Source organism: Pan paniscus, chromosome 3 (genome assembly GCF_029289425.2).
Source record: "Pan paniscus chromosome 3, NHGRI_mPanPan1-v2.0_pri, whole genome shotgun sequence".
Taxonomy (NCBI): Eukaryota; Metazoa; Chordata; class Mammalia; order Primates; family Hominidae; genus Pan; species Pan paniscus.
Genome location: NC_073252.2, coordinates 93,875,544 through 93,886,736, shown reverse-complemented (window position 1 = coordinate 93,886,736; position 11,193 = coordinate 93,875,544). Strand labels below are relative to the sequence as shown.

The 11,193-nt window shown below is 36.0% G+C and overlaps 1 protein-coding gene across 1 annotated transcript; it reads right to left on the bottom strand.

The window, feature by feature from the left end:
• Positions 1-3,115: 3,115 nt before the first annotated feature.
• On the bottom strand, positions 3,116-7,900 carry PDHA2 (pyruvate dehydrogenase E1 subunit alpha 2). The gene has a single exon (XM_003829913.5). It carries the CDS (start codon positions 6,429-6,431, stop codon positions 5,106-5,108), a length of 1,326 nt encoding a protein of 441 aa, XP_003829961.2. The 5' UTR covers positions 6,432-7,900; the 3' UTR covers positions 3,116-5,105.
• Between the last annotated feature and the right edge of the window lie 3,293 nt (positions 7,901-11,193).

Sequence of the window (11,193 nt, the reverse complement as noted above, 5' to 3'; positions counted from 1 at the left end):
GATTCTGACTTGGTTTACTAAACTTCACCTATTCTCCCGAGATCCCTGGCTTTGAATAAGCAATGTAATTCTAATTTCTGCTGAGTCAAAACTCCCTTTTTATTCTGGCTATCTATCGCTACAAAGTACTTCAAAAATTAGAATATTAAAAACAACCATTTTTATTTTTTCTTGTGATTTTGTACATTGGGAATCTGGGAGAAGTTTGGTTTTGATTCTACTGTTTTGCCAGACATTGTCTGACATCCCTCGTTAGCTTTCAGCTAGTAGATGGGCTGTCTGGAGGGTCTAAGATAGCCTCACTGAGAGTCTGTTGCCTTTGTAGCTTTGGCTGCAAGGCAGAGATCAGCCAGGACTGGTGATCAGAGTGTCTGCTCATGCCCTTGCTAGCAAGAGGTTCTCAGTGTATTTGAACTTCTAAAGTGGAGAATCACAGCTCCTAGAGAGAATGTTCCCAAGAGATATGAAGCAAAAGCTGCCTGTTTCTCATATCCTGGACCCTGAAACTGCATTTCAGTGTCATTTCTGCTGGTGTCTATTGGTCAGAGTGGCATAAGCTCACTCAGATTCAAGAGGAAGGGACATATATCCAATTTCTTAATGGGATGAGTATCACAACTTTTGTGGCCATATTTACTCTGCCTTACTTCCTATTTTCTGTGTCTGTTTCCCTCCCAATCTTGGTCTATGTGTTTCTACTCTAGGCCTGCAATCTAGACTCAGTTTATAGTAATTGATAAAATCCCTTAGTTCTAGTTTAATTGTATTCATTCATTTATTAATGAACCTTTTTAGAACAGGTTTTGTGGTTGGTTAATACTGTACAAAGCAGTACAAAAAAGCAATTTTCAAAGTATGGATTTTGTTGCCTGGCTTTTAATCCTGCATCCTCCATTTGTAAACTGCAAAATCTTGAGCAACTTACTTGTGCCTCAGTTTCCTCTTTTGTAAAATGTAGATTATAATGCCTTTATTATGTGGATATTGTAAACATCAAGTGGGATAATGTATACAAAATACTAAGCATAGTGTCTTGTACACAAAAGCAGTCTAGTAAAATAGAATAGTGGCTATGATTAGTAGCTGATATGGTTTGGCTCTGTCCCCACCCAAATCTCATCTTCAGTAGTAGTTCCCATAATCCCCATATGTCATGGGATGGACCTGGTAGAAAGTAATTGAATCATGGGGGTGACTTCCCCCATGCTATTCTCATGATAGTAAGTAAGTTCTCAGGAGATCTGATGGTTTTATAAGGGGCTTTCCCCTTCACTCTACTCCCATTCTTTTTCTTGCCACCTTGTGAAGAAGGATGTGTTTGCTTCCCCTTCCGCCATGATTGTTAAGTTTCCCAAGGCCTCCTCAGCCATGCTGAACTCTGAGTCAACTAAACTTTCGTTTATAAATTACCCAGTCTCAGGTATGTCCTTATAGCAGCATGAGAATGGACTGATAACAATAGCTATCACTATCACTTACTATGTGAACCTGAATTAGCCACTTAATATCTCTGGACCTCCTCTTTTATATATAGCTTCTTATTCTGTATAATTAAAAAACTGGATTGTTTTTTCTTATGGTTTATTACAGTGAAAGGATACAAATTAAAATTAGGAAAGGAAAAAGACACACGAAGAGAAGTTCAAGAGAAAGCAGGCAGAAGTTTCCAGGTATATCTTCTCAATGGAGTAAAAGAGGGACACATCATTAAGATAAGCTAATCTGGTAATATTGGCATAGTATGACCCAAGGCCTGAGGCTCACAAAAACATTCATATCAGGTAGAATATTCCAAGGGTTCAGAGATTATCTCCCAGGAGTGTGAAAAGAGGTCTTTCCTTAAATGTGCAGGCTTTGAGTAACTCAAGCCTGCTGAATTTACTCTTTCCTTGCCACACACTAATATAAAATGTTAATAAAAGGGAAATTGGGTGCAGGGCATGTGGTACATCTGCATACTGTTCTCAAATTTTATGCAAATCTAAAATTGTAATTCTAAATCCAACTGGAGCAATAGATTATGTAAGTTGATAACTATCAGGCTTAAAGTATTTTAACACTTTTCTTCATCATTATTTGTTTATAATCGAAAGGGATTGCATGGCAAGGGATATTGTTTGTGTTAGCCAATACATTGAAAATTGTTATTGTCTTTGTGATTGAATTTTTTCTCAGCAACACTTTATTCATAATAGTCAAAAAGTAGAAAAAAATTCTAAATCTTCAATAATTTGTGGATAAATAAAATGGAATGTTATTCAGCCATAAAAAGACTAAAGTACTGATACATGCTACAGCATGGACGAAACATGAAAACATTAAGCTAAGGGATAGCAGCCAGTCATATAGGACCAACATATTGTGTGGCTTATATGAAATGTCCAGAATAGGCAAATCTAGAGACAAAAAGTAGATTAGTAGTTGCCAGGGGAAATAGGATTGACTGAAAATGGGAATTATAAAAATATTCTAGAATTAGACAGTGGTGATTGCATAGTCTTGTGTATGTACTAAAATCATTGACTTGTGCACTTTTAGAAGGGTGAAACTTTAAAAATTATTTCTGTATATTGCATATGTAAAAATTATATTTCAATTATAAAATTATATTTCAATTTTTAAAACATAGCTCTTATAAAATTTCAAGTTAAATTTTCGTAACAATATGCTCTGGTTTTTGTACACTAGATGGGAAGACATGTCCATTATTTTTTTTAAAAATGTAATTCTAATCTAGTATACCCTTTATAAATCTTTCTTAACCTCCTTTCTTTCTTATTCCATTCCACACACACTACATGATATTTTATCATTATAACATATCATAAAGATTAAGAAATTAGGAACTCTTCCTTTTTGCAGATAGTCTAGCTTTGCTGCAGCAGTGAAATTCTTATTATGACTATCATAACTTAGTAGGTATTTTAACGTGAGGATAAAACAGATTGAGTAACCCAGTACTATAGACAAGAAATAGAATCCAGTTGCTAGATTTCTATACCTCTCTGGTTTACAGCTTGATAAATTATTGCTATTATTAGTCAAGCAATAAATCTTGACCTAATTGAAAACAACATGTTTGAATTTTTCGGTTGCTTTTTTTTGTTTTGCATGATTACAGAATTGTGTGTAACCAGTGATATGATTATAATTACTCAATGTATGCAAGAAATCTGAACATTGTTTAATATAGAAAACATTGAAAACCTCCTTCTTTAATGGAATTTGATAACATATATTGTGTTGTGACAAACATGCTTTATTCCTCTAACAACAAAATTTGGATTATTTCCCTGAAGTGAAGTACAATATCTATGTATCTTGATTTAGGGATGGTTTCATTTCTAATCAATTATTTGTATCTTAATTTTTGCTGGCATCAAAAGAATCTATTGAAAAACTTTAAAAATTATTTCTGTATATTGCATATATAAAATAGCCTTAATTGAGCAGCTTATCTTCCACTTGCAAATATGTGAAAATATCAGTATGTAAAAATAAAAAGAATTCTTTATCATTAGAAGAATGTACTTATTATTCTGAATGTCGTATGAAAAATCCTTTTTTGTTTTTAATTGTAGGAATCCAATCCAAGCACCTCTGAACAGCTGCGGTGTTCTAATCAAAACATATTAGCTAGTAATATCACTTATATATAAGCAAAACAATGTTTATCTTTGCTTTCCGAATTAGGAATGTTAGGTTATCTTATCTGTTTAAACTTGTTTGGGAGAAGATACGGAGATTAAGCCTGTACATATATGTACATATGTTCATCTTCTCCCAGGCCTCTGAGCTTTTGGTTTTCTTATTTCTTAGAATCTAGGTTCTATTTGTAGAAGTAGATGCTGTACAGTAAAGAAAAAGGGTTAACCTTTGACTGTTTTGGTATGTTCCACCTACTATTCTTAAATCACAGGCAAATTATCATTTCTGCTTTTAGTCTCTCTCAGAAAAATAACATACACCAAACACCAAGCTCAGTAGGATTTTAAGTAGTCGAATATAACCATGTAAAACTGCTTTCACCAAATCATGACTTGATAATTGACATGGTGCTGGACTGTAGAAAAGACATGTTGTGTGTTCCTTTGGAAAAAGTTATCTGTGAATGTTCTGTTGCATTAAAAGATACTAAATAGTTGATCATGTAGTGATTAGTAACACATGGTTAATAGCTAGTAAGAAGCAAGGTAGATTTTACTTTCAACTTTTTATTAATGTCACCTCCTCTGCTTAACTCCTTTGAATCACCATCTCTGTTTATTCATTTTTCAGTCTGAAATTCACCAGAATGGCCCATTAAATTTTAGAATATATAAGGGCATAAATGAACTGCAAAATAAGAGTAGCTTTAACTTAAATATTAAAGCGGAATGCAGTTTTTCCCCTAGATTTTAATTTTTGCTATATTTTTTCTTAAGGGTTAAAAGACTAAAAATATTGTAACAAGATACAATAATACGAAAAAAAATCCTTGTTCTTCCTCCCCTGCCCTGTTAAATATCATATATTATTGGAAAAACGGTCAGTGTTAACAAACTTCAGCACCACGTGTGTGGGTGTGCGCATGCGCACACTGTTACACTAAACTGTATTCGTTATTAGATAATTCAAGTAAATGGTTACATATCCATAGGTGTCCTGAGTAGCTTGAAGTAATCTCCTTACCTCAGGATGGTGATTCTACATAGAAACCCATGGCAGGGGAAGCAGGAAACAACTTTCTTTTAAAGAAAAGAATGCATTAAAATAGTATAAAGCTAAATCAAATGGAACTGTTATGACAAACAGTTTGGGAAGTTAAATAATCTCCTTTTCCTATTTTAGACTTGTATAAGTTCAAAATAATCTTTAAGATATTCACACTAAATTATTACCTATATAGTATCTTTTAATGCAAAAATATACAGTATAATTGAATATAATATCACTTTTATTGAATGCATGTCTTTCAATCTCTTTTAATAATCTCTTTTAATAAATGCTTACGAGGCTTTTGTTTTATGAGTTTTATTCCTCCTTGAGTTGAGAACACAGTTTCTTAAATTTGACCATGAACATTCCATTGAGAGACTGATGATAAATTCACACGTAGCCTCCCTTTAACTGACGGACTTAAACTTGATCCATGGATTTGCACCACGAACTTCAAAAGATGAATCACTGCTGTAGATGTGATGGCCTAATTCTTCCAAATGTGGCTCAGGATCAGTGGTAGCAAACTGGGCAGCATCATCAATTTCTTTCCTCACCTCAGCCCCAATTTCCTTTAATTCTTCCACAGTGGCGAGCTTGCTGTTTACCATTCTATCTTGGAGAATTATTATAGGATCCCTCTTACTTCTTACTTCCTGAATTTCTTCTCGTGTACGATAACTGACTCCAGGATCACTCATACTGTGTCCATGATAACGGTAGGTTTGCAGCTCCATCAGTATGGGCCCCTTTCCAGATCTACAGTAGTTAGCTGCAAATTTTGTTGCCTCACGAACACACAGAACATCCATTCCATCGACCTTTAGCCCAGGGATAAAATTGCCCCTCTTGTAGTAATCAGGGCTGGCTGCTGCTCTCTCAGTAGATGTTCCCATTCCATATAGGTTATTCTCACAGATGAAAACACAAGGTAATTTCCATAAAGCTGCCATATTGAAAGCTTCGGCTATCTGCCCCTGATTCGCAGCGCCATCCCCATATAAAGTCAAACAGATCTCATCGTTTCCTTTATATTTACAGGCCAGAGCAATGCCAGCGCCCAGGGGGCCCTGTGCACCGACGATGCCATTGCCCCCATAGAAGTTCTTGGTATACATATGCATCGATCCTCCTTTTCCTTTAGCACAACCTCCTCTTCTTCCCGTCAGCTCTGCGAGAATGGATCGGACAGAAAGTCCCCGAGTATAGCACACACCATGAGCCCTATAGGATGTAATGACGTGATCCGAGGGGTTTATGCCAGCCTCAAGGCCCACGCAACAAGCTTCCTGACCATCGCACAGGTGACAGAAACCGCGAATGAATTTCTGTTTGTACAGCTGATCTGCCTTCAATTCCATGCGGCGAACAGTCAGCATCATCCTGTAGTATTTAAGCCCCTCCGCCCTAGTGAGCACTGTAGTGACAGGGGGACCCTCTTCCAACAGATAAAGATCACATTTCTTAATTTCAAATGTAGCGTCATTTGAGGACTTACGGGATGCCACCAGCACTCTGCGAGCTGATTTCTGGGCAACGCGCCTCAACACGCGGGAGATGAAGGCGGCCAGCATATTCTTTACGGAGTGCTGTAGATGGCGGCGGCGTCCCGTAACGACCGCCGGAAGGCCTGGCCTCGGCTCCGCGTCTCCTTCCGGTGCTCCAATGCACGTGGCGCCATCCGGGCAGTGCACACGGGTGATAGAGGCAGGTCCTGCACAGCACTGGGACATGGGCCACGCAGCCTGAGCTGACTGATTTGTACAGTGCCTGCCAGCTGTAAAATGAAGACTAAAAGTGGTTTCCTTTTCTGGAGGACTTGGGCAAACTACAGGGCATCCTAATCGCCGTCATTGCTGAACCTCAATAATCTGAGTCCCTTTTCCCTGTTAAACCCTGGAGCACTGTATCTCAAGCTTTCCCCACAAGCGTATCAAATAGAAGAAAGGAACAAACTCAGTCCCTAAGGCACATGAGAGTTCTGAGAGTTAGTCCAAAGGTATTTCTTCCTACCAATATTTCTTTAATGTCTTGTTTTTGATCTTTAAAATAGGTATGAATATTTATCCTGCTCCATAATGTGCCATATGTATTTTAAGGTAACAACAAAGCTGTAAATTATTTGTAGCTTAATTAACTTTAAAAACAAAACAAGCACACGCACGTTAACAAAAACCCCTTTTAAAGAAAAGTCAGTACTCTCAAACAATATGCCACATTTATCCTGATGACGTCTAGCACCTGTGACACTTGAAGTGGGGAGGGAAAGTGTATACAAACCTCGGCCTGAGGATAACAATTTAAACCCAGTAATAAACTTTGCTTGGTGTGGGAAAATTGGAAGCAGGGAGAGAGGGTTGAGGTGCAGATTGTGGTAAAAAGTTTGTAGTTTGTGGCATTCCACTTTTCCTTACTCTGTTTAATAATTCTGAATCCCTGTTTTACCTACTTTTATCCGTATTTTCTAACTACTTCACTTTTGTTCTTCCTTTTGTTTATTTCCTCTTTTTTTTTTTATTTTTGGTTTTCTATAAAGATGTCTTCAGCAGGTTTCCATAGATTTTCAGGTGGTATTTATTTATTTATTTATTTATTTTGCTTTCATATCAATCAAACTGGACCAGCCTTAGTCCAGGAAATCTAGAAACACGTTCTTATAGTGCCTTTTTATGTAGTAATCATTAGAAAGTGTAACTTCTTATAAAGTGACCCACCAAACAATACACAGTTTGGACTACAAGAGAGCAACAGAGTTTGCTTATGCCACTGGAAACCGTTCAATCACAAGAGAAGAGAAGCCTTAGACCAAGGGATACAAAGATCACATATCATTTCTCTCTTTTTATGCTTTTACCAGGAAGGCGATTTTGTGCCCCAATAAGCCAACCCTCACTAGGGATCCTGTTTTATTTAGAATATTAAGCCATTCACCTTAATGCATGCTCTGTTTTATATCCATTGCCTATTTGCAAATGATAAATTCTTACCCAAATGTCCCTATTACATGTTCAAAGCAGCTGCCTTCTCTATATCTAGTTGCAGGTGTTATTTTGGGCACTTCTTTTAATATTCAGGAAGAAAAGAGAAAATCGCTTGTTAGAAAGTTAAGATACCTCTTAAAACTTGATCGTCTCCCCACCTTCTGAACCCAGCCATCATAATAGGCCTCATCTTTTCACTCAATTGAAAATTCAACTGTTGGAATTCATGGTCTTGCTGTGTTGTTTGCTCCCTCTTTGATAGTTAGCCTGTCTCTGCTGTTCTCTTTCATTCCTCCAGGTATTGGAGATCTCCAGGGAGCATTATCTCCATAAGAATGAGAAAAATGACACTGCAGGATAGAACAGTAGTGTTAATGGGTCAGTGAGTGACAGCTGAGCCTTCTCTCAGAGGTATCAGCCAGGCCAGTGCTGCCAGGAACACAAGAGCTGTACAGTAAAGTGTGCCAATTTAATCTTGTCACATGTAGCCTGGACTGCAAAGATAGAGCTCCCCTTAAAAGCCCAGTGTGTCAAGCCTAAACCCGACTCATGCCAGAAGAGAACATACAAAGATGCTAATTGGAAAATATCTGTACTACGGGTTCCCACAGAAGATGTCCTTTTAAAAAAAATTTTCTCAACAGGCTCTAGTTAAGATAATAAATAATAAAATGTGAAACTCCCATAGACCTCTTGGTCATCAGTTACCCTATATATCCTAAATTCACCTTAAAAATAGACATCTGAAATCAAACAGTGTTGAAGCATTTCAATTAAACTGATTAATCTTGATAATGACTTTTTGACTTTTATTGCTATCCTTCCAAATCCATCTACATTTTTCAAAGAAAGAATGAAATTTGCAGACATCAGGGTAAAACGTTTATCCTGAGCTGTTGAGCTTCTCCTCTTACATGCCCCCCAGCTAGATAGGATTCAAGCTGTTCACGGACAATAGAGCCAATGATGGTGTTCTTTTCTTCAAATGATTTATTTTTTGTGCTGTCCTTGTTCAATACTATGTTGATTACCAAACAGAACTAAGAAGTCATCTACGTAATCACCACAGAAATGTTATTTGCAATTAGAAACCCCATAAATTCTAAGTTTTTAATTAACACCAAATCTCACTTTTAATCTACTTGAAATTAAAGGAAAACAGATGAGCACTATTATAAGGCCAATGGCAGACTTTACATTTAATTAATAAAAACCCCTATAAAAGAAGAGCCAGTGATTATAGTAGCAGTCATTCATGCCAGTGTGACAGAATTTCACATTTCATGTCTGATGGTTGATCCTACAGGGGTATTTCTGAATTTATCTTAAAAGTGTCACTCCCATGGCATCAATAACACATATTTTTTAAATAATAGACAAGGAAATGTGAAAAAGAACAGTGAGAATGTTTGAAGGATATTTACATTTCTTCAGTAATTATTGCACTTTTTCACCAAATGTTAAGTGAAGAAAGCTGTTAAAGAGTGAATATTTTCTAGATAAGCAATATCAGATCTCATTAGATGATTAGTGGCAGTGTATTTTTTTCATAGCTCTAAGATTTGGCAATTAAGAGTGATGAGTAAGAACTTAGTGCAAAAATTACAAGTTATATATATAAAACTCTGAGAAGAATTTCTCCGTTGGAGAAAAGACACAATGTCAGTACCATATATTTTGAAAAATGATGACAATCAAGCAAAGTTTCTCTCTAATATTACAATAAGCAAAGCTATTCCAGAACACTTCAGAGGCTTGGGCAAACAATATTTTTTCTTGTATGATCTTACTATATTTGAAATATGATTAAAATAAAAATCCAGGATAGATTAATTCAAAGAGAAGACTTAATTAGAAATGAGAGGTAAAGTAGAAGTGCTTCTCATCCTACCCAGATAATGATGGTGTGAGAAAAAGGAAGACATTGTGGGTTAATTTTTAGTGTAACAGATGGACCACCATCTTTCTCCTGATAGATGACCGGAGTCATCTGAGTCATCATGCTCCGAGTGCTAAATCCACTATTTCAAGAGTTTGGGATGAGGGTCTAACATATATGATAAAAGAGATCATGAAGCAAAACTGTAAAATAAAACTTTGCGAACATTTCAATAACTTCTCTATAATTAGAGCTGTAATTGAATATGGCCAAGTGACATAAGAAGTAAAATTTTATGTATAAAATCTGTTGTCAAGATTTACTACAGTCTGGTGTCTCGACCAGTAGAGGACTAGAACATGAGTCAAGAGTTTTGAACTGATTTCTGCTCAATATTTTGAGTTGCTTTGTAAAACCACAATCCCCATTCAAAGGAAAAATCATTAATTCAATAAACATTCCTGACAAATCACAGCAGTTTCAAGAAAGTCCAAGTCAGAGTTAAATCTATTTGCCTGTTCTCCTAAAATCTTTACACTTCTTGGGCAAATCTTGTACTTAGCAGATTTTAATTCTCACATACTTAAAACCCCATGTCTCAAATTTTTATTCTGTAAATAAACATACATTTACCCCTAGTAACCTTGATTTTATTATACTAGCAATAAAGTATACACAAAATATGCTAGTAAAAATGAATGCTATATATTCAATATTGCAATGAGGGCTTCTCTCCTCTGTGCAGTCGTTTTAATATATTAGTTTCCTCTTAACTGTACCATGTTATTATGTTTTCTTTATATATGCCCTCCCACAACCCTTCTAATGACTTTTGGTGGAATATTAACTGTTTCTAATATCAGTATGCCCATGTAATAACAAAATTACTACAACTATTTCCTTTGACTTTGCCTCTTTGAAGAAGACCTAAGTCACTGACGGATGTTTAGAGAGAGAGGAAGGAATATTGGCAAAAATCCAAGGCACTGCTGCCCCCTAGAAGGAAGTTTGAGCAGCACATTTGACAAACACAAATCTTGAGAGAAACAGACTTTGAGGAAGATTGCTAATCATGCACCCCACTTTAAGAACCTACTGTTGACCACATCTTCAGTTTTCTTTGCCCTATCTTACATCTAAGCTAGGGCACAGTGTTATCTATTACATCGTAAACTTAGACCTGTATAGATTCTGTCCAAATAGATTCATAGGAGATACCTGTGAATATGTACAGACATATAAGCACATTTTTCTTGGCAAATATTTTTTTTTAATAATGAGAATGAATTTTTCGATTATTACATGCATTAATTTGAGATATAAAACATCATAAATATTTCCCAGGTATGTGATAGAATAGACTTGCATCTCTTTCCTAGAGATACAAAGTTAAGGAAGTTTGTATCTCCAGGAAATACAGTTTGCTCATTTGACCCTCATATGGTTTAGTGTCTCATTCCCAATTTCTGGAAGAGGAAACTGAGGCCAAGGAATTAGGCAAATACAAAGCTAATTTTAAAAAGTAAAATATTTATTCTTCGTTTATTCATCATGTATGCATGAAGTGCCTTTCTTTTATATATCCCCTTTCTGTATTAAGTAGTAGAAGTACAATAATAACATACAATTAAATTT